The sequence below is a fragment of the Salmo salar genome, chromosome ssa18 (assembly GCF_905237065.1).
Source record: "Salmo salar chromosome ssa18, Ssal_v3.1, whole genome shotgun sequence".
NCBI lineage: Eukaryota > Metazoa > Chordata > Actinopteri > Salmoniformes > Salmonidae > Salmo > Salmo salar.
This window is the reverse complement of record NC_059459.1, coordinates 13,681,862-13,705,422: the sequence shown is the minus strand read 5'-3', so window position 1 is coordinate 13,705,422 and position 23,561 is coordinate 13,681,862. Positions and strand designations below refer to the sequence as shown.

The following is a 23,561-nucleotide window of genomic DNA, read 5'->3' as shown; positions in this document are numbered from 1 at the left end:
CTACTCCAGAGAAGAGCTGCCACAAAGCCAGATTCCAACTTTCTTTTCATATGTATATGGGAATTGAGTCCTGGTTAACTTAACTTGTGGGAGAACATTAGTCAGTCACATGTTGATGTCAGTTAGCATTTCTATGAATACTTTCATGGGTTTGTGACTAAGTTGGACTGTTTTCGACTGTTTGAGGATAAAGGCAGATTGTTGCTACGGCACTGCACTTGACGTTCATCTATTGTAGCTTTAGCATGTGTGCCCTGTACTGATCTGTATGTGTTCCTGTCAGGTACAAGTGGCAGACGGAGCGGCAGCAGTACCACCGGGACCTGGAGCAGGACGAGGCCTTCATCCCTGTGGGAGAGTCTCTCAAAGACCTCATCAACCAGTGCCAGTCTTCTGGCAGTGGCTCTGGGCTCCCCCTGCTGGTAAGGACCCCACACTGCACAGGGAGGGGCTTTGGAGCATGTGACCTGGGTGAAACGCCTTTAGCTATGGTTATATAATAGGTGGCTCAAAATGTGACTTCTGCTTTCCAGGAAAGAGTAACAGCGGTTATGTGTGTGTCTTTGTCGATATGTAGGTTATATTAGGTTAAGTGAAATGGTAAATTATAAACTGGGTGGTTCGAGCCCTGAATGCTGATTTGGCTGACAGCTGTATACCACGGGTATGACAGAACGTATTTTTACTGCTCTCATTACATTGGTAAGTAGTTTATAATAGCAATAAGGCACCTCTGGGGGTTTGTGGTATGTGGCCAATATACCACGGCTAAGGGCTGTATCCAGACACTCCGCGTTGCGTCGTGCTAACATCAGCTCTTAGCCGTGGTATATTGGCCATATACCCTCGGGCCTTATTGCTTAATTATAACATGGGCCTTACGAAGCAAAACGTGCATATCTGGCTTGCAACAGCGAATACCGCCTTAAAGAAGGAACAAATGGTAAAGGTTGTAGTAGGTATGATCTCTGGTAAGCTACTGTTGTTCTGATATGAATGCTCAGTGCCTCTCTCCCTGATGTGTCTTGTAGGTGCAGCGCACCATTGCCAAGCAGATCCAGATGGTGCGTCAGATCGGCAAGGGGCGCTACGGCGAGGTGTGGCTGGGCCGCTGGCGGGGAGAGAAGGTGGCCGTCAAGGTGTTCTTCACCCGGGAGGAGGCCAGCTGGTTCAGAGAGACCGAGATCTACCAGACAGTCCTCATGAGGCACGAGAACATACTGGGTAAGTGCCGTTCCTACCACTCACATGTAGCAAAGACGACAGCTGTCTCTGCCTCCATCTAAGCCATATACCGTTTTCTTTCTAAATTAGTCTCAATCTAAGTGTAATGTAGAGCGCCTTGATTGACTGTGATGTGATCTTAGGCCTACATTTGCCCTTGTACATACATGGCTGAGGTCAACAGTCATGTATCAGGGCAGGGCCTACATCTCACTGCAGCACTAAACCCCCCCTCACCTCTTTTCTCACGTCTGCAGGTTTCATAGCGGCAGACATCAAGGGTACCGGGGCCTTCACCCAGCTCTTCCTCATCACAGACTACCATGAGAACGGCTCCCTGTACGACTACCTGAGGTTCACCACGCTGGACACCCAGAGCCTGCTGCGACTGGCCTACTCCGCCGCCTGCGGCCTGTGCCACCTCCACACGGAGATCTACGGCACCCAGGGCAAGCCGGCCATCGCCCACCGAGACCTGAAGAGCAAGAACATCCTGATGAAGAAGAACGGCACCTGCTGCATCGCCGACCTGGGCCTGGCCGTCAAGTTCAACAGGTGGGATGCTGCTCAGCAATGGAGATTTTAATCAAGGTTCTATTTGTTAGGCACCAAAATAAAGAAAACTGACAAATCGGGAGGGGGAGTAGCTGAGCTTGTCCAATGAGCAGCAATCATTTTGTGTTACAAAACGCTTTGCTACGGTGTGTCCTAATGTACATAACCCATGTTTTCACATATGGCCGTTCCTCTGAACAGTCCTGAACTGTTGTTTCTGGAGCGCCGTTGACCATTTCCCTGTAGATTATTCTGAATTCCTGTTCTTGTCCTCAGTGATACCAACGAGGTAGACGTCCCTCTGAGTACACGGGTGGGGACCCGGAGGTACATGGCCCCAGAGGTGCTGGCCGAGACCCTGAACAAGAACCACTTCCAGGCCTACATCATGGCTGATATATATAGCTATGGCCTCGTCATCTGGGAGATTTCCCGCCGCTGTATAACAGGAGGTACGGACACACATAGACGCTTACACACACACACATTATAGTTCTGAATCTACAGGCATACTGGTATTTGTGTGCACGTGATACTGGCAATCCAGACCAGTCACTACGAAAACGGTAATGGGCTTAAGATTTCAACTGGTTATGAAAAGCACTACACTGACGGTATTGTTGAACTAGTGTTCTATCGCACACCGTTCTTCTCTCTCATCTCTCTCAGGTATAGTGGAGGATCATCAGCTGCCATACTATGAGATGGTACCGTCAGACCCGTCCTTTGAGGACATGCTGGAGGTGGTCTGTGTCAAAGGGCTGCGGCCCACCGTGTCCAACAGGTGGAACGGTGACGAGGTGAGTCTGAGAGTGGAGCTAGCCACGAATGTCAACACCTGCGTCACTGCGAGGACATGATTTATCAGGGGAATATTGTTTTGATTGCACGCAACCTTTCAGGAAGAAAGTGAAGAGCGTATACTTGTCATTTACACAAAGGCGGTTATCCAATTCTAGCAGTGTTAGAGAGAATGCATTTGTGTTTATTAGCGTAAGTAGTGCTTTTTCAGAGTGATATATATGCAAGCTTAGCAGCACTTTAAAAACAATGCATAAGCAGAAGGAAAATCAACTCCTAAAATGTGTGTGTGTGTTTTCTCTAGTGTCTGAGAACCATGCTGAAGCTGATGTCTGAGTGCTGGGCCCACAACCCCGCCTCACGCCTCACCATCTTACGAGTCAAGAAGACCCTGGCCAAAATGGTGGAATCACAGGACATCAAAATGTGATATTTTACCCCTTTGTACTCAACACAGCCCAATCAAGAGCCTGAACTCCCCAGTGTGTCCTAATGTCATGATGCAGAATATGTCACCTCTGTTCAGGAGGCGGGGAGGAGAAATGGGGGGAGGGGGGGACCCTGTCACAGGGCCTTGGACATTGAGCCTCAACCCTCATGAATCTCTATAACCACAATGGACAGACGCTGCTACAGAGGTGTTTTTTGACTAAAGGAAACTTTATAGGATGACTTTCCCGCCTATTCCCTCCCTGGCCAGAGGAGTTCTTGGTTGTAGGAAGCAACGTACTGCGATTTGACGCTTTCTGTGAAAGCCGAAACATGACATGGTGTGAGGAGGGGGAAGGACATGCGTCTGCTCACATGTTGATGGACAAAGTCATATTATGTAGGAACCTTAGAGCCACACTTCAAACCAAGACACTGCCCTCGCAATCGTCACCTCCCGCCAATCATGTTCAATTTTTTCCTGTAAATGTTTTATGCCAATTTGTTTTCCCCCTCTTCAGGACAGTCTTCTCCTGCCATATTGAAATATAACTCTTAAGTAGAGTAATTATGAAATAAGGTACTATAATTATGTGAATTTAAATGTAAATGTATATTGGATCGATAGATGCTGTGCCTACAAAAAATAACTATACTGCAATGGTATTCACGTCCAGTGGGCTTCAAACGCGACCTGCTTCAAGAGCTACGAGCAATCCAGACAACCAAGGACATTGTAAGAGGGGATACTCGACTTGCCTTAAATCAACAACTCACTGTGCTTCCTATAACAAACTTCAACTCAATAACTTCTCCTGTCACATTTGACATGAAAAGGACAACTGGGGAGAAAAATATTTGATGCATAATTCTATTCAGAAGGAAATGTGTAAATAGGAAGTCAATCTGTGTCCCGTCCTGTCGCTATGCTTACCCCTTTTTCGTATTTGTTCCTTTGTGTATATACGGTATGTCTTCTGGGAGGAATGTCCAGAACACTAAACATTGACTCTTGTTCATAAATATTATAAGCTGAATTTCCCTCCAGCTCTTCTCTATTGCTTTTAATTCCATGTTGAGTTATAGATATTCTATGAGTGGCCAACTTTCATATTGCCAAACATCATGTGAGCTCGGCCATTGGACTGCAGTAATGAAGTCCACATTAGCTTGGAAAATATGCCATATTTTATTAACTTAAAGTACAAATATATAGCTTACTCAATGCTATGGTAAATGACAGTTACTTGTGCTAAAAACATTTAGAGCTGTAATGCCAATGAAGTTTGTTGATCCATCAAGCTTCCTCAGGTGTGTGAGACAATTACAGCCAAGTAAAGTGAACTTGCAGTAGATTGCGACACTGAAGTTAGACTGTTTCGAGACACATGCACAGTTGAAGTCGGAAGTTTACATACACCTTAGCCAAATGCATTTAAACTGTTTTTCACAATTCCTGACATTTAATCCATGTCAAAATTCCCTGTTTCACGTCAGCTAGGATCACCACTTTATTTAAAAAATGTGAAGTGTCAGAATAATAGAATTATTTATTTCAGCTTTTATTTCTTTCATCACATTCCCAGTGGGTCAGAAGTTTACAATTAGTATTTGGTAGCATTGCCTTTAAATTGTTTAACTTGGGTCAAACGTTTCGGGTAGCCTTCCACAAGCTTCCCACAATAAATTGTGTGAATTTTGACCCATTCCTCCTGACAGAGCTGGTGTAACTGAGTCAGGTTTGTAGGCCTCCTTGCTCGCACACGCTTTTTCAGTTCTGCCCACAAATTTTCTATAGGCTTGAGGTCAGGGCTTTGTGATGGCCACTCCAATACCTTGACTTGGTTGTCCTTAAGCCATTTTGCCACAACTTTGGAAGTATGCTTGGGGTCATTGTCCATTTGGAAGACCCATTTGCGACCAAGCTTTTACTTCCTGACTGATGTCTTGAGATGTTGCTTCAATATATCCACATAATTCTCCTGCCTCATGATGCCATCTATTTTGTGAAGGGCACCAGTCCCTCCTGCAGCAAAGCACTCCCCCAACATGATGCTGCCACCCCTGTCCTTCACGGTTGGGATGATTTTCTTCGGCTTGCAAGCCTCCCCCTTTTTCCTCCAAACATAAAGATGGTAATTATGGCCAAACAGCTTTATTTTTGTTTCATCAGACCAGAGGACATTTCTCCAAAAAGTACGATCTTTGTTCCCATGTGCAGTTGCAAACCGTAGTCTGGCTTTTTTATGGCGGTTTTGGAGCAGTGGCTTCTTCCTTGCTGAGCGGCCTTTCAGGTTATGTCGATATAGGACTCGTTTTACTGTGGATATAGATACTTTTGAACCTGTTTCCTCCAGCATCTTCACAAGGTCCTTTGCTGTTGTTCTGGGATTGATTTGCACCAAAGTACGTTCATCTCTAGGAGACAGAACGCGTCTCCTTCCTGAGCGGTATGACGGCTGCGTGGTCCCATGGTGTTTATACCTGCGTACTATTGTTTGTACAGATGAGCATGGTACCTTCAGGCGTTTGGAAATTGCTCCCAAGGATGAACCATACTACAAGGTCTACAATTTTTTTTCTGAGGTCTTGGCTGATTTCTTTGGATTTTTCCCATGATGTCAAGAAAGAGGCACTGAGTTTGAAGGTAGGCCTTGAAATACATCCACAGGTACACCTCCAAATGACCCAAATGATGCCAATTAGCCTATCAGAAGCTTCTAAAGCCATGACATCCTTTTCTGGAATTTTCCAAGCTGTTTAAAGGCACAGTCAACTTAGTGTATGTAAACTTCTGACCCACTGGAATTGTGATACAGTGAAATAATCTGTCTGTAGGCAATTGTTGGAAGTAATGTCCTAACCGACTTTCCAAAACTATAGTTTGCTAACAAGAAATGTTTTGGAGTGGTTGAAAAAAACGAGTTTTAATGACTCCAACCTAAGTGTATGTAAACTTCCGACTTCAACTGTATATTCAAATCCACAGGTTTCCTCAGTGCCGTTATCTGTGGGCCAGAGCAGAGGGTAGAGCCAGCCCATTGATTACCATTTACCACAAGAGGAACTGCATTTTAGATCTTTCACTTTTCATACAGGACAGAAAAGGAGAAATATGAAGTGAGAACTTAATATCCCCTCATCTGAACCACTGTCCTTACCTCTTGACAGTCTGTTTGCCGGTGTGATGATGACGAGGAAGCCTTGTCACTGATTGTGCCCCTGATAAATTATGGTTCAACCTCTTGCATAGGCTCTATGTTTTGGCCAGTGTATTCTTAAAACGTTCTCTTTCAAGTCCCTGGTCCTATTGTCTGCTGTCTCTTCTATCTAATATTGCTTTTGCTTCACTTTTGTCCATACAAAAATGCGTAAAACAACATATGCTGCATAGCTTTAGCAGTGCTTGTGGGTTTGCGCTCATGATGTGTGCTTATGTTGGTTAAGTGTGCATGTCCGCTGAAATCCCGTGTGTGTGTGTGTGTGTGTGTCAGTCAGGACAGTTTCTCTGTGAATTAAGCTAACAGTACATGGTAGATATTTAAGAAAAATACTTCACCCAAGCAGTAACTAGTGTTTTCCTGTTGTTTGTAACATGCAAGAAAACCATATAGAATAATCTCTGTGTAAATCTTTAATGTGTTTTTGTACAGCATCTGGCCTTTATGAGTTTACCAAGGAAAGAAAACTATTCTGTATACAGCCTGTCCAATGTATCAATTTTTAAGTAAATAACCTTATTTTAGTACACAACTTTGTGGTCTGGTCTTGGGTTATTTACTTTGTTGATGAGGCTTAACCTAGTAAGGTGTCTAGCACGTCCGTCTGCTGGAGGAGGAACATGCAGCATATTGATGTACTGTAATATAGAGTTCACCTCTTCACACAATCAATTCCTCTGTCCCTTCACTTGATTGATTTATGTTCACTGTAGACTGTATGGAGCCAGTGTCTTGTAGAAAGTGGTTTTTCTATACCTGGGTCCTCATACATGTATAAGCAATGTTGCAGTCATAAAGCACTTGAAGGCACACTATTATGGTAGCATGTGATATCTTAAAGAGCCCACCTTTATATTCTGAGTCAGTGTTTTCTATAGAATATGGTTTTATGGTCCAGAATGCTCATGCTCCCGTTTCCCTTATAACAGCCTACAATAACTTCAGGGAAGTTGTATTGCAACGCTTTTAAGTGGTATACTGTATGACAAAGGAAACACGTTTATACTCACTTAACCTTTTTTTATATACGCTCCTCCCAATATCAATGTAAGAGATTGAAACGCGGATGGCACAGCAGCTGTTAGTCTAGTGATTGATTTCGCTCCCCTCTAGTGATTGAACGTCTCTCCTCTGACTGCAGACTGGCCACAGCTCCCTCAGGTGGTGTGGTGAAGGAGAAGCCCAGCAAAGATGTTGTCGTTAGGGTCATCAGTCACCAGAGTCCCTCCCAACAGTTCGAGGCGGAGCTCCTCTCCTCGCCGCAGCTGTAGGAGACACACACGGGTGACGGGGCCATACGATGCCATCTTGTCCTGATGCAGAGTGGCAGCCAGTTCCCCATTCTCTCTCCTCAGCCCAGATAGCGAGGGACCAGGTTCAAAGTTCAGTGTCAGCACGAAGAGGTAGACCCCTGCTAAAGGTGCTTGGAACTTCCCGGTGTGAGTGGAGTACATCTGGCCGAGGTTTAGGGATGTGTCCTCCGACACCAGTAGGCTGTCACTTGGTCTGCTGCGCTGTATGCGTCTGGCCAGAAACATCAGGGGACTGTCCCTCAGCTTGGATAGAACTGAAAGAGAAAGAGACAGGGAATTGTCAGCTGTTCTCTGCTATCTGTTCATATGAACCCTTGTCATAGACACTCACTATACTTATGCTTAGACCACTTTTATAAGCCTGAACAAAAAAAAAAATGTTCACCAGGGGGCAGTCTTGTGTTGTCTATTAGTGTTGCTGGTAATGTTGATACCCTCAGTCATGCTAAGAAGCTCCTTTTAACCCATTGCTAACACTTACTTGAGGGTGTTGCACTGTATAGATCTCCAAGGATCTTTCTTTGTTTAAAGTGCATTCTGGTCTTAGTGGAGGTTTAGAAAGAAATGTGGCCCACCATGATAGAGGTACAGATAACTGCCAAGATAAAGGAAACGCCAACAGTGTCTTAATAGGGCGTTGGGCCACCACGACGAGGAACAGCTTCAATGGTCCTTGGCTTAGATTCTAAAAGTGTCTGGAACTCTATTGGAGGGATACGATACTACTTCCACGAGAAATTCCATAATTTGGTGTTTTGTTGATGGTGGTGGAAAACGCTGTCTCAGCCGCCTCTGCAGAATCTCCCATAAGTGTTCCAATTGGGTTGGGATCTGGTGACTGACAAACACACACACCCTTTTAACCCCCTATGCTCCTTTGAGACCCCTCTTTCGAAGTCTTTGCTAGATTCTCAATTGCATACTCCTCACGTCCTCTCTCCGCCTCCTCAAAACCCATTGGATGAGAAAGCCAGAGGTCCCTCCCCTCTGACCTTCTCTTCCAATGGGTTTTGAAAAGAAGGCATGGAGAGGACGTGAGGATTATGCAGTAGAGAAAAGGCCACTGAGATTTAGCCACTGTAGCCAAAATAATGAGCAACTGGGCATTTTTAAACATGACCCTAAGTATGATGGGATGTTAATTACTTAATTAACTCAGGAACCACACCTGTGTGGAAGCACCTGCTTTCAATATAATTTGTATCCCTCAAGTGTTTCCTTTATTTTGGCAGTTCCCTGTAGCTATGCGATTGTCTGTTTTTGTATTTTTTGTATAGATTGATGCCTACCTGATGTAGCCCTCCTGCTGCGAAGGTTAGCGCTCTCTCCAATATGATCTTTTATCCCCTCTTTCTTGTCCTTGCTCTTCCTCTGTCTCTTCCTTTCCTTCCTCTTCATCAGGGCCCACAGCTGGTCCAGGTCCAGGGTGCTCTCTGATTCGGCCAGCCCCTCTGAGTTACTGAAGACATTCTTAAAGAGCCGCAGATGATTCTCTAGACCCTTCCTCAGCCAGGCCACCTCCACCTGCATTTTGGCCTCCACACCACCAGAGGTGTTGCAGCTGCCAGGGCAAGGTCTGTACTCCAGCCTGTTGACCTTCTCCCCCAGCTCCTCCACTGCTTTCTCAAGGCTCCACAGGTCACTGTCCGAGTAGTCTTGCCGGTCCTCAGAGGCTGCTGAGTCCATGAAGTGGTCACTCCTCTGGTCTCCACTCCTCCTCTTCAGCCCGCGGGAGGCCAAGTCTACTAGCACGGAGGGCTCGTCTGAGGACGGGACTTCCTCTGCCCGGGCAGCCTCCAGCAGGGTGGTGAGGCTGAGGTTCTGGCCCCTGATCTGCTGCTGCATGTGCTGGAGCCTCTTCTGCAGCGCGGGGATGGAATGAGCCTCCTGTTCATGGAGGGGCCAGTCCATAAACCCCATCACCTCCTCCCCCAGAAGCATCTCCAGCACTTCAGTGTGGCGGATAGCGTCCTTCAACAAAGAGTAAAAGGAGCTGGAGAGGTGGCGCATCTCAGCCGCCAACCTCTTGTCACTCTCCTGCAGGCTGAGCACGTCCCTGTGGCTGCCCTGGACTGAGGTCATGAGTTGAGTCAGGTTGTGTTGGAGAGTTCTGCTCTTCTCTTGCTCGAAGGCCAGGGAGGCCATGATGTCGTCCACAGAGGGACCCCAGTGCTCCGACCCAGCATCGGTACTTCCATCCAGGGCCAGCCGATTGTCGTTGGCCAGCTCGGTGACGTTGGTCAGGCCCTGCTCCAGGCGGGAGAAGGAGGCGGTCAATGCCTTGCAGTCACAGTGTCCGGCACCGCTGACGTTCTGGTAGAATTGTGTGTACAGGTAGTCCATGTCAGTCTCCATCTCCTGCAGCTGCTCCGAGTGGATGGTCAGGTTGCTGGCCAGTTCATTGACGCGGTTCAGCACGGCTACTTTAGCCGCTTCCACCTCCAGGCCCGTCTCCATGAACTGGATCTGGCTGTTCCTCCCCGTCTGGGCAATGTTCTCCTCAAGGCCTCGGAAGCCCCTCTTCAGGTCCAGGACGTTGTCATTGGCCATCTCTAGGTCTTCCACCAGGGCATTTACCCTCACTGTGTTGTTGACCACCATGTTGTCCAGACGGGCGATAGCCTCCCACACTGCTGAGTCCTTTGGAGGCTGCTGGACCTGACTGGGATGGACCTGGCTGGGATCTCTCCTAGCCCCTGGGATGGTCAGGTGCCTCTGGAGCACTTCACTCAGACGGTCCTGCTCCAGCTTCATGTCTGACAGGGTGGCATTCATGGACTGGAGATTAACCTACCCAGGATCCATGAAAGACATGAAGAATGTTTCTCACTTAATGCCCATAATGTGCAAGTCTAAAAGTCTGTTACTAACGCAGAAGTGAGGAACTAAATCTAAAAGTTTTTAATTATGAAATAGTTGCGTTACCATGCCATGAGAAACATTAATGAGGGATTCGCTGACCTGTAACATCTTGTGGTTGCGTTTGATCTTGCCGTCAATGTCTGTCTTGAAGTTGGTGATGTTATAGTGCAGCATGGCATGCTGGGAGTGTAGCCTGTCTGCCATCTCAGCTCTCTGTCTCTCCAGTTCCCTCCTCACCTCCTTGGTGTCTTGGAAACTCTGCTCCAGCTTAGCCTCCAAGGCCTCGGGACCCTCTCCAGCCCCTGCTCCACGCAGGGCCTCCTCCTCTACCTCCCACTGAGAGTTCCGGAGCAGAGCCACATCCCGGGACAGACCCTCGACCTCCTGGGTTAGGTGCTCCAAGGTGTGGTTGAAGCCATCCAACATGGGCTGGAGCTGGGACATTAGCAGGGCCATCATGTTGAGCAGAGGGAGGGGAGACTGGGAGTCTTGGTAGGGCAGTAGAGGGATAGCCTCCACCTCATCCCTGATTGGATCTGGGAGACAATCCAGGAAGTCAGAGCACAATATTTACTCACATCAATCGGTTTAAAGCATCAGAACTAGACACATTTTCAGTTTTAGACATTTGAAACTTTGAAACTGTGCACAAGGCTGAGATGACACCTCAACAATTGTACACACACACACACACATCAATGTGTATAGGAACAGAGCAAGGCTCCTTTTCAATACCTGTTAGAATGTATTCTCTTGTAAATGCCATTCATATCAGTTGTGCCATTAGTTCTTTAGGAACAGCTATGAGAGCCTTTTGTCTCTCAAGAAATCTTCAACATGTGTTTGGTTTTATCCCCAAAAATTGTTTTCAAAGTCAAGCCAAGCTGCCAAAAATAGGAATAATAACATTTTCAGACCTATATTTGGACATTTAATTTCCCTTATGTATTGGTCTTCCTGACTGAACCTCTTTGTTTACAAGAAAGCCCAGTGATTTATTGTTGGATTGGTTTGTTTCATGTTTTTGCACACCAGAGACGGCCCTAATGGACACAGTTCCTTTTACAATGATACAGGCTCCAGGGATTTTCACATCTTCCTAGAAACTGTCTGTGGGAGTGTCTATGTCTGACATTGAATTCCCCCACCCACATGTATTAATTACCAGACTGATTACTGCTGTGCAGCGAACATTGATGTAAGCTCGCGAGATCAGGCGACGTGCGCGGCTATACATGTATGGCCCCTGGGAATAAGTCCCAGTTCTGACACTGTCACCCTTGTATCTGGACAGAGTCCAGACCCCCAAGCTGTTCTGCTTTAAAGTGTGATCTATGTGATCAGAGGGCCTTTTGTCATTTAGGGCTTGTTTTTCTAATAACATTGGAAAGACCCTCCATTAATTCAGGGAGAAAAACACTGTTCCCTCATGCTTTCCCTCTAAGAGGTCAGATACAGTGAGGTCATACTGAGAGAGGAAATCAGGTCGCCCCCCGCCATGAGTTTTACAAAGTTGAGAGAGGTTCTCTAAAAAAAAAGAAATCCCACCGATCAAAAGAAGTAGGAAAGTAGTGTTTTCAAATAGATGTGCAGGCTGACCTCCTCCAGCTAGCCCCTTCACTAATTTCCCAGCTATGCTAAAGAGAAACTTTAACAATAACATGTAGGCCGATTTGTCTTTAGTCTGAGTTGATGAAAGTCTGATCAGTAATTTATTCATCCAGACATTACGTCATGGCCTTAGCCTGTTGAGTCTTTCCCAAACAAGAAGAATATGTCACAGGAAGTGAATGTACCACAGCAGCAAAAACTATGGCACCCTTCACTGTGTGTGGCTATAATATGAGACCTCACGCTATATCACCATCCCACTGCGGATTACATCATCCACACACAAAATGTAATGGGGGTGGGGACATTTTTCCCAGAAGAAAGAGAGGATATCCTGAGAAGGAAACTGTAATGAGTATAAAGGGGGTTGGGGGGGGCACTAAGCTAGAGGTGTCACTGCGGAGGGATGGAGTCGTAGAAATGCTCCCCATAGATGTACGTGTGTTTTCCCTGGTCAAGCCTTCCCCCATTCAACTGTGGGTTTTTTACTGCACTAGTCTAAAGCCTGTCGATTCTCCCAGAGGATGTGAATGAGACAGGCAGTTGACCAGACAGTAGTGCATAAATAACAGCTGGGAGTATTAACATGCCAGACAGGAGCTTAGAGAAATAGGAGTATTTCACTGTCAGTTTTGTATTAACATTGTATTTACTTTTTTTTTATTGACTATGAGATGGTGAGTGAGCAGGTGTGTCCTGAGTGAGCAGGTGTGTCCAATATGCATGAGTGTCTCAGAGGTTCATACATGGGTTTAGGAGTGTTGATGATTACCCTGCCTCCTTTTCATGGCCCTGATTTTAGGGGTGTTGATGATTACCCTGCCTCCTTTTCATGGCCCTGATTTTAGGGGTGTTGATGATTACCCTGCCTCCTTTTCATGGCCCTGATTTTAGGGGTGTTGATGATTACCCTGCCTCCTTTTCATGGCCCTGATTTTAGGGGTGTTGATGATTACCCTGCCTCCTTTTCATGGCCCTGATTTTAGGGGTGTTGATGATTACCCTGCCTCCTTTTCATGGCCCTGATTTACCTCATTAAGCACAGTCGCAAACCTGGCCTTGGTGGTCCTAACTTATAACTTATTTAACCAGGCATCCTAACTTTTTCCCACTGCGATTAACATGATGTTAGTACAGTACTGGTGATTCTAAGGTCCCAACTTACCTCCATGGTTGAAATCCCGCTGGTGGTTGTTGTGGGGGTGGTCGTAGCCATGGTGAGGGATGTGCTCCTGGGCCTGTCGAGGGTATGAGGGGGACTCTCGGGACTCTGTGTGTTTGTTGTTGTTGTCAGCCTCTGAGGCATGGAGTTCGTACAGAGGATTCTCAGACACCTGGAAGTCATTCTGCTCCCTCTCAGCCTGGTGGGTGAGTCTAGACTGTGCACCTAGACCGACAGACAACAGACAGATCGATGGGATGTTAGGAGAGGCTTTCATTCAACACAGTGGCACAGAGTAGTAGCTGTCTCTCTCCCCTGACCATGAGAACCATAGCCTTGGGTTAGCTCTCTGTCCCCCACTTCTGATCCCACTTCAGCCAACCCTGTGTGTGTGCTTGATTAGTGTGTGTAACACAATAGCTATTCGACTCCAGTAGTGGTCAATAATTAATTATGAGACCTTTGCTGTTTAGGTAGCTCTCTATGAGGGGCGTGGAGGGACTGAAAGCGGACCAGCCGATAACGGGGGACTTTACGTCTTTTACTTTGGCCTAGAACTGGCCCAAAGGGGCAGAGGGTTATTTTTAGGTCCCTGGCTTATTTTTAGGTCACACCCCCTTTACAGCCTTGCTTGATGCCCTGAGAACGGTTCACACACCCTTTCCTCCCTCCCCTGGGAGATGAACTTCCCACGGCCTGCTATAGCTTTTACACAAATGCTCGTTCTCCTGGCGCACTAGCGTTTCCTCGGTTTGTTCAGTTTGTTTGAGGCAGAGAGGGCGGCACGGGGCATTTGATTGAGGGCCAGCTCACCCAGTAACCCCCCCAACATGTAAACAGACAGGTCAGATGAGCAGACCTACCTGTGTGGTGAGACTCAGTGTCTCCGGAATGTGGTTGTCCTGCCACCGTCGGGTCCGGAGGGTCAGACACATGGCCGTCAGCCACTGAGGAATAGAGAGGGAAAGATGAAGCGAGAGGAGAGCAGGAGCGCAGGGAGTGGATGTTACTTTTATTGGTTCCACCAGCTTTCGTAAACACATGACTTTCTCAGCCGGTGTCTCTCGCCGAGTTAAGGGCCATTTCACACATGGGAAATCTGTTCGAAAGTTGTCGCTGAGCGAAAGAACCTAAATCTTGCTCTTAGTAAAAAGAGTCGGAGCCAAACTCATCAAGTAATCCAGGAGAAAGTTTAGAGTAGGCCTGTGGAGACATATTGCACCTTAAGGTTACTTCTTATGCCAAAATGCAATTACTAACACTCAACCGTGTTGATGCTCATTGACTTAGGGGCCGTGGCAGCCCACCATTCAGGGCAGGTGGGGCAGAGCCCCACATTTTTAGCAACAAAAACAAAACAAACAAAAAAATTGGGGGGGCTTGCCTGTTTTGCATGTTATTTTGGCATTAATACGTGTCACATATCAGTTTGAAAGCAATGGGAGAATAATTTTTTTAAATTATATATATTATCTCATTCAGTTAATAAATCTGCATACACACATGGTCTCTCTTTTGTTTTCTTGAATAAGGCAACTCCGAAATGCAGTTGTTTCAGCCTAGCTCAGTGCTTTCTGTGGTGGTGGGGTGAGCCAGCAAAAAATAGGAGCATATCGCCGTGATTGGCTCAGTGTTCTGTCACTCATGGGGACACTACGTCATCGCCAAGTTTATGTCCTTAGTAAGAGTAGACATCCAGAATTTCAGCCCTTTGGGTCCTGCCATAGAGTTATATTACAAGTGGCCTTCCAAGAAGGCTCCAGGTCATTGGCCACAGATAAAATTACGTCAAATCACGTTATTTGACTGATCATGTCAACATCATACTTTCAAAGTCTTAGCTAGCAGTCATCATGAATCAAGTCGACAATCTACTGGCAAATCCTTTTTAATCCTTGTCATCCTTTTTAATCCTTGTCATATGAAGAGAAATTATAGATAAAATGTATCGGTGCTCATTGGACATAAACATTACACAACAGGTTGGAAATTGCAAATTCAACAATGAGTCGTTTGGAAGGAATCAGTGGCTAACTGCAAGCATTGCAAAGCAAACAGTAGCCTGCTATTCAATGGAGTAGCTGTTTTATTTTTTTCCAGTTCCCACCATAAATACAGAGAATGACAGACTTTGATGACAAAGTTTGATGACAAAGCCACGCCACCTTCATGTTTAAGTGAGCACATCACAAGCCAAGGTGAGTCCAAAAATGTATTGTATGCTGCTGCATAAATTATGTAATATGCAATGGAGATATGCATACTGTAGCTAAGAAAGTAATACTAAGTGTATGTTGTGTAGTAAGCTGTTAGTAGCCCATGTGCCTCACCCTAATAATTTGGTGTATTTTCACCTCTTAATTTCACCTAACGTTACTGTTCTGATTCGGTGGTGCTGCACATGTAGCCTATAACCTGTTTGAGAAATGTCATCTAATATTGTAAGAGGTTTCATTGTCTGCTTTTATGCCCCCTTTATTTATACCAACGGTTCTGACTTGGTGTACAGGGAAATACTGTAAGAGCAGCCCATGTTCTGCCTTCTGTCACTGTACATTTCAAAAGTGCTGAACACATAGTTATATTGACTACGTCCGTCGTAGCTCACTCATTAATGTCTTAATCGAAATTACAGAATGCCTCTTATCCGCTCATTTTTCCCTTATGCCATAGTTTGTACATCTCAATTGTCAGTAGAACCCACATTTGTTTAAGCAAGTCAGCCATATCAGCTATGTTTTTTAAAAAGGCAGTAAATGAGGCTGAATGAACTGTTTCCCTGCCAGACAAAGCTCCGCTGATAGCCAGGTGTAGCAGTGGTAAGGATTCACTCCATTGTACTGGAAAGAATGCTCTTATGTTGGGACAGCTTTATGTAGGCCCTAACAGTTTGTGGGCACCGTTTGTCGCTGTTATTGTGCAATTAATGTATTGTTTAGTGTTAAGTAGTATCTTTTCTAGCATGCATCTAAACATATATATTTTTTTGCCCCACCAAGATTTACATGTTAAAATCGCCACTACTAGGGGCCCTAAAGTATACAGCATGTGTGTATCTCTGTTTCAGTACCTGTTTCCTCACAGTTCTCCCCTCCGTGTTCTGGGCAGCACCTCCACAACAGGGCTGTGAAGATCTTTTGCTTCTCTCTGTACACTGGCCGGATAGAGAGCTTGTACCTAAACACAGAAAACAAGGTCACAACCACACACACACACACACATACACATTGGATTTCGCCTGAAATTGAACTGATGGATCGTAAATAAGATGTGTGTTGGAGATATTTGTGTTATTATTGTTATTATATGAGAATGCTGCATTGAGCAGTGTGTGGGGAATTTGAGTGTGCATTGTCAATCTGTAATGGAATGCAGTGTGCTGTTAACATGTGGTTGACGTTTGAATGCGCAGTGGGCTGAACTCACATGACGAGCTGGCAGTCAGGCGTGCCATTGGGACAGGGGCTCTGGGACTTGATGGTATATTTTTCTGTGCCACAGGATTCAACAATGGTTTCAATGCGGCGGTGCACGAATGCACACCAATTTCTGGAAGAGGACACAAGCAAACAGCGTCATTCCATTGATACTGTGCAATATCTATGTGTAATGAAACAGGAAGCTGGGAGACAGTTGAGATAATCAGGTTGCCAGGGGTAAAGGTCCATCTTCCTCCTGGGCTTACAGCTCTCTCCGTCTTAACTGCTGCTGCTGTCTCACAGTTTGCTTGTTTGCAATTCTGTGGTTATCCTTCCTGTTCTCTACAGGTCAGGGCTACAAACATAACATCCGCTCCAGAGAGGCACTGACCACTGGACTTTCCCATAACTTAACAGTTGTAATGCATAGTGTTCATTTTCATTTATCTTGATTTATTGTTAAGGGCCAAAAATTAAAATCCATGCGGCAGCATCTGCCTTTTCATTCAACCTTATTTGGGTGCTGTTAGACTCTTGAAGCACGTATTGTTTGTGTGTTTGGGTGGCCTACATTTCAAAAGACGTTTCCCAAATATTTTTCCGTTTTACAGTGGCTTTGTTGTTGAGTTGTCTTATCACTCCTAGTGCAGTCTCCCTCCTGACCCCTATCTACCCCCCCATTACTAATGAGCCTTTTACAGCCAGCTTCAGAGCCTTGGCATGGTGACTCACCTGCCTGGTTCCTCCCAAGGGTAGCGCTGAAAAAAGGATTCCCTGCTTCCAACTCTGCCTTCTCAGCACGTACGCAGCGCCTAATGACCGGCCAAAGACATCTATGGGCTGGATTTCTTTTCAGGACCTTCACACCGCTGTCTGCATGTCTAATCGGGGAAATGGTATTCCCTTTCATTTTCCAGCAGAATTGTTTGATTTCAGTGAATTCCATAAGTATTTATCTATCTCAGATAGTTTCTGGAGACTTATGCCGTCGTCTTCCATTTGACCCCCATGACCGTCATTTGCTACAGCGGCTCTCCCCTTCTGACCCTGCCTAACCAGCACCGCACTGAGCTGTGCTAACCTGTTCCAGACCAACTGTCCAAACAGCCCATTAGAGAAAATGAAGGATAGCCAGGGGTCAGTCTACATCACAGCATGGGTCATCTCTCCACCAGCCCCTGACCCAGGTGAAACAGGTGTGGAGGAGGGATGGATTTCACCGCTCCTGGGTGGCCCTGTCTGAGACAAACCCCACGCCCCCTTGTCCCTCGCAATCAGGACACGATCAGACGTGAGGTCATCAACGAGGGAAAGAGTTGACTGTAAACACCAGGCGAGCAGGCGCCCTGGGGCCCCTCGAACTGACGCGTGTGGTGGGGGAGCAGTTAGAGTGTGACACGTCAGATCTGGTGTTTTAGTGTTTTTTCTGGCTCACCTTGCTGAACCTGTGACTCAGAGACCCCACGTGGATGGAAAGGCCAAGTGAAGTGGCTGTTATGTTTTGCCAAACCACTCCCTTCCACTGTGGTCTGTAGCATTGTACGGAGGGGACACCGGTCAAGGGTTAATTAAGTCTGTGTGTGTGTGTTTATGTGTGTTTGACTGCGAGGTTTTCCTGAGTAGGACAAGCTCTATCTGACCTAGCTCAGCCGTTCAAGGTTAAAGAATCACTTTTAGACGTAGCTATGTATGCATGTGCCATTCTCAGCCTTATCCCCCCTCTCTCTTCCTCAGTCATGGTACCAGGACCTTGTATTGGAAGATCCTCAACATGAGTGTGTCATTGGCTCTCTAATCCACCACCTCTGTGTCCAGGCCACACCAAACAAAGACCCTTGAAGTCTTCAGGGGTGCAGCTGCAGAGGAGTGAGAGAGGATAAAACCAAAATACTTCCTCTGTTTCCAAGACAACTGGTGGTTGACAAGCAAGTGGCCGCATCGTTGTGGCCCTGATATTGGAGTGTGGCCAAAGTCCATGTATTGCACAGAGACACGTACCGCCACGGCTCGTTTGAGAATTATTCTAGACTGCAGAGCCCGAGAATGTGTAGACCGGAGACATTTGACCTCTACTGATGAGGAGAACAAGAGGGTTCACCTTTTCCCTCACTCCGATCCAAGCCTGTCTTTCTCTTGGCCAGGTTAGCTATACATGCGTGGGCTCTGTAGGAGGGGAACTCATGCTGAATAAAGAGTTAGTGGGAGGGGTGTCACAACATAACCCAGCACTAATCTCATATTTCATAAACTGAGAGAACAGGGTCTCTTGATCCCCCTCTAACAGTCTCCAGCTCTACCACAGTGTTCACCTCTACACAGACTAAACAGTGCCACAACAAACAAGCTCGTCTAATAAATGTTCAGTACATGAGGATCGCCATAAGACAGCAAATACAAGGAGATTGTTTCCTTTCTGATGCCAAACAGATAAAATATTGAGCAATATCCTCGTTCAACAGGACTGAATGTAAACTCCGAGTGTGGAATGTTTGGTGAAATGACTGGAGGGTCACTGATACTTTGACTATTTACCCCCGTACAGTTTGTTTTGGCCTCTAGTATGTCACAAACGGTGTTATGCATTTGAGCTCGTCTTTTGGTATTTCACAATAGAACAATATTATGCCATTTTTACAATATGGGAACATTGGTCTGGTGGCCCCTGCTCTTTCTGCCATCCCAAGTGAAATGTGCACTCACTTTCTGGCAGAGAAAAAAGTGGATACTGGATTCTTACCAGCCCCCCGGCAGTGGCAATGTGATTCATACAATTCTAGGAATTAGGTTTCCCACACACTGCTTGCTTGAACAGTTGAACATTTTCATTGGAAATTCACATTTCTCAATGTGAATTCCAATTTGTCAATGTCCTCTTGACCTCTACGATACTTGCACCTTCCACGCTCAACCCCACCGGCGTGCTACTCGCTTGGCAGGTCTGCGTCAGATCTGCCCCATGTCACTTCCTCCTGGTCTGCTGTGACATCATGGAGGGCCATCCCTGGGAGAGCACAATAGCTGTGTAATTACCTCCTGTAGGCCTACGGCTCCCATCTCTGGCTTCGACCAGGAAGGAAGTCTCTGATGCTCTCTTACATCGTAACCTACTCCATCCTGGGACACTCCGCCACGCAGCATATCAACATACACAGACAACATACACACACAACATACACACACTGGGGAAGATGTGAGAATCTCGAATCCTTTTCCCCAGTCACTTTCCACTGCAAATGCATTTGGCAAATCCTCACAGCTTTGGTGGGGAGTTTCTCTATCATGGTGATATGATACTATAGCTGTGTTCACACTGCGATACCGGCCTCTCCCACAGTCTAATCATTGAGGTCAGTGGGGTTGATCAGGCCTCTGGCTTGGGAGGAGAGCCGAGGTTGCCAAACAGGGTTAATCAAGTTAGCTAAGAGGCTCTGTAGTCTTGTTGAAGAGTCATGTCATGACTCTAAATCAGATATTTTTTTATAGTACTAACACCACCAGACCCAGATACTCGTTTCGCAAGAGAAGTGAAGAACTAATATTAACAAAAGAGCTTTGTTTTTGGTTTCAAAGCCCAGACTCCTCTTTGCTTGTTGCTTATACAGTACAGCTGGCCTGGATAACACTGTCCCCTTTATGCTGCGCTGTGGCCTTTTTTTTCTCAAATTTATTTAGTTCAAGAAAAGCCACATTGTGTCGGAGAGTGTTCAAAGTGTGGACCCTGACTGCTGCAGATGTTGATTCAGAAACAAAAGAGAAAACAACCAGATGAGTATGGAGGTCCTGTTAGCCACTGAGTCGACATGGACTCTGAAACCCGACTGTACACAAAAGGCCTTTGTGCCAATGCCACTGGCAGAGCGGCAAGACCAAGACCGCCGAGAATCAAAGCTGATTCCCTTAGGCCATATTTTGTGACAGTGAGTCAGAGAGTGAGTGTAAAGTGAGCGCATAGCAGCAACAAGCAAAATTTGCCACACATCTATTCCAGACACGAAGCCATTCGTGCTGCGTTGGTGGTGGGTTGGAATGCCCTTTTCCGAGTGGTCCGGGACGGGCGGCTGAGAGATAAGAAGGGAGCGGATGGGACGGAGTTTCCGCTCTGGAACCTGGAGCTGGGAGATGTAATCAGCGGAGCCCACGGCAGAGCCTCCCGCGAGGGGGGGTAAGTACAGCCTCAGAACCCTTCTACGGACCCCAGCCGGAGGGCCAAGCTTTAGACTTGAACATGTCTTGATTTCATTATTTTAGCTTTTCTTCCTATTATGTTGATTGTAATGATAGTGCGTAATGAAAGACATTTGTGAAATATGATTGTCGTAAAAGGACAGTTAATTATGCAATGCCATTAGCGATGATGCTACAGATGGCACATCCATCACACACTAGAGTGCTCTGTGTTGCATTTAAATATCCGAGCACAATTCATTAAAACAGCTTAAGCAGTTAACTACTCCTCCCTCATACTTGCCTTGTTCACGGGTTCTTGTATTGAGTTGTTTAGCCTGTTGTCTGGGCCTGCTCCACTTTGCGTCCACGTAGTTCTGTTTGCTAGCTACAATGTAGTAGTCCACATGTCTACAGTACATTCCCTCCCTGTCTGTGGCCTTTCAGAGCTCCCAATGGCCCAACGCCTCAGGTCAGCCGTGAGCCGTCCATCCCGACGCCCCTCGCGTATCCACATTCATCGCCCACCCCCTTGTTCTTACAAATGCATTGTGTGCAGGGAAACCTCCTCAGACCCAGAAGTGAAGCACAATGTTTTCACCACCAGAGGGAATAATCCTAGCACCGTAGCACACACACACATGCGTATCACCTAGACCCTGAGCACTCTCTCAGGCAGTATACACACCAAAACAACCGGATCTGTTACACCCTGGGGATGAACACATGCCAATAACACTGTACTGAAAACCATTCAGCACTAAAATAAACTGAGATATCTGATCTGTTAGTCAGTGTTATTCATGTGCTAAAGGTACTCAGACACTGTTGGAGGACAAATATACGTTTGTAACAACAAAAAATGGACATTTTAAAAATAAGAAAAAAACATTTTTTCCTTTGAATAGTCAGTGCTCGCTCTGACGAATTTCATTTTGCAGAATGTTTTATTTATTTTTATTCTTAACAACCAATGGTTTTCCCTTTACAGATTCCAAGGCCGAAGTGCATAGATTTTTAAACAATGACGAGGAAGGACTCGCCTGAATACCTTTTCACACATTCAATCTAACCATTCCGAGGTAGCAAAAGACAGTATATGTTTTCCATTGCAGAGTAAGAGCTCTTCACACACTGACTGAATATACCTGTCTTCACAAGTTGAACCTCCCATTGACCCCCATCCTCCTCCGCCACAAGAGCCTCCAATGAAAATTGTCCATCAGAGATATCACAGGTCACAACCGCACACTCCCCGGCCCAAACCTGCACTCCATTACAGTAATGGGGGTGACACACAAGAAAAAGGTATTCTTTGAACAACATCGTAAAGTAAACGTTTAAGGTGCTGCTCTTAAGGAGGGCTAATCGCTGGCTGTTTGGGCTAGCTCCTCAGGGAGCGCATTATCGGGGGATCAGACAATTTGGGGTGTAATGTATGTATCTGGGTTAGAATAATGACGGTGTCCCGTAACTGTCTGGAGCAAAGATCACGCTCTGCCAGCAGCTTGGGCCTCGAGCACAAAGTACAGGAAACCTATGGCTGTCTTTCTCTGCAATTAAGATGAATTACTATTGATTAGGCTTGGGTAAGGAAAACCATGAGCCTAGTTATGACACACCCGGCCAGTGAAACCGTAGCAGTTTGTTTACGGACTCCTTCTGCTGAGGGCACATGTAAATGTTTGCTAAACCACTTTGCCTTTGTTTAGTTTCCTCCATGAGCACAAGCTTCGTGCTGATTGCAGAGGAAGATTGAAGAGATACCAAATGTTTCCACAAAGGAGAGGTCGGATAGAGTTGAATGTGCAGAGAGGGAAAAAGCCTGCAGGAAGACACCCCCTTTTGAAACCCAGCCCTCATAAAATACATATTTCTAGGCATTTGTGAGATAACCCAGGTTATTTGCTGCTATTACATACATGCTGTTAGACCAAACATTGAATGTTCTGTTTGATGTTCATGCTGAGAAATTGCATGTTTGTGTTTGTAGAGCCACAGGTGGTGTATTTTTCTACTCCTATAGATACTTGTCTGCACTGGCTGCCTATCAGCTGAGAAGTGTCTAGCTACTGTGAACAAACACTTACCCGGTGCGGGCTGGGTAGCTCCCTCCCTCTCCTGGTGTTGGTGCAGTCTCCTTGGGCAGCAGACCCAGGGGGTGTTGTCCAGGACCAGCCTGATGGGGTTGCCCATGTGATCCGTGCCTTACGGGGTGGTGGGCAGAGCCAGGGATGTCAGGTCTGCGGCCATGGGGTCCATTCCTCAGGTGGGGGATGTCAAACTTCCCAGGTCCAGGGTGGACACCCACCCCCTGGGTATCCCAGCCTCCTCTCTCCACAGGCAAGCCTTGGTCCTCTTCCTCCACCTCAGGGTCTCTAGCCCTAACCTCACAGTGAGCCGTCACCATCAGCCCCAGCACCAGCAGCATCAGTTCCCCCACGGCTGTCATGTCTGCTTCCCTGCCTGGTCCTGATCTATCCACGCTAGCTAGCTGCCAAAAGCATCTGAGGCCTCTCCAGGACTGCTATTTGTTTTAAAAGAGTTGGTTTTGGAAATACCCCGCCCCATCTCCAAAAATCCTCCCCAGTCTCAGAGTCCCCTCCCCCTGTTCCCCTCACTCACATACACTCGCAGAACACATGCACTCGCACCACATCTCCCCTCCTTCTGAAGTTTTCAAAGCCCTCCAACAATCCTCGGAAATGAGCCTCCCACCCACCAGCCAGTTCCCTATGGAAAGGTCGCAGGCCCTGGAACAATGAGCCTGGCTGTGTCTCTCTCCCCTCTCTCAGGCCCA

At 46.5% G+C, this 23,561-nt stretch overlaps 2 protein-coding genes across 4 annotated transcripts in view; one reads left to right on the top strand and one right to left on the bottom strand.

The window, feature by feature from the left end:
- bmpr1aa (bone morphogenetic protein receptor, type IAa) overlaps positions 1-4,046 on the top strand; it is a 70,171-nt gene extending 66,125 nt beyond the window's left edge. For all 3 annotated transcript variants that reach the window (XM_014154032.2, XM_014154031.2, XM_014154033.2), the window contains 6 exons: positions 284-422; positions 1,032-1,224; positions 1,482-1,779; positions 2,056-2,231; positions 2,449-2,579; positions 2,885-4,046. In XM_014154032.2, the coding sequence (XP_014009507.1) occupies positions 284-422; positions 1,032-1,224; positions 1,482-1,779; positions 2,056-2,231; positions 2,449-2,579; positions 2,885-3,010 (1,063 nt within the window). In that variant the 3' untranslated portion in view covers positions 3,011-4,046. The remainder of the gene's footprint in view (positions 1-283; positions 423-1,031; positions 1,225-1,481; positions 1,780-2,055; positions 2,232-2,448; positions 2,580-2,884) is intronic.
- Positions 4,047-6,628: 2,582 nt separating this feature from the next.
- mmrn2a (multimerin 2a) lies at positions 6,629-23,285 on the bottom strand. Its single transcript, XM_014154030.2, has 8 exons — positions 22,852-23,285; positions 16,605-16,727; positions 16,249-16,355; positions 14,042-14,125; positions 13,182-13,403; positions 10,505-10,941; positions 8,833-10,333; positions 6,629-7,797 (listed from the first exon to the last, which is right to left on the bottom strand). Exons 1-8 carry the CDS (start codon positions 23,211-23,213, stop codon positions 7,388-7,390), a joined length of 3,246 nt encoding a protein of 1,081 aa, XP_014009505.1. The 5' UTR covers positions 23,214-23,285; the 3' UTR covers positions 6,629-7,387.
- Positions 23,286-23,561: the final 276 nt, after the last annotated feature.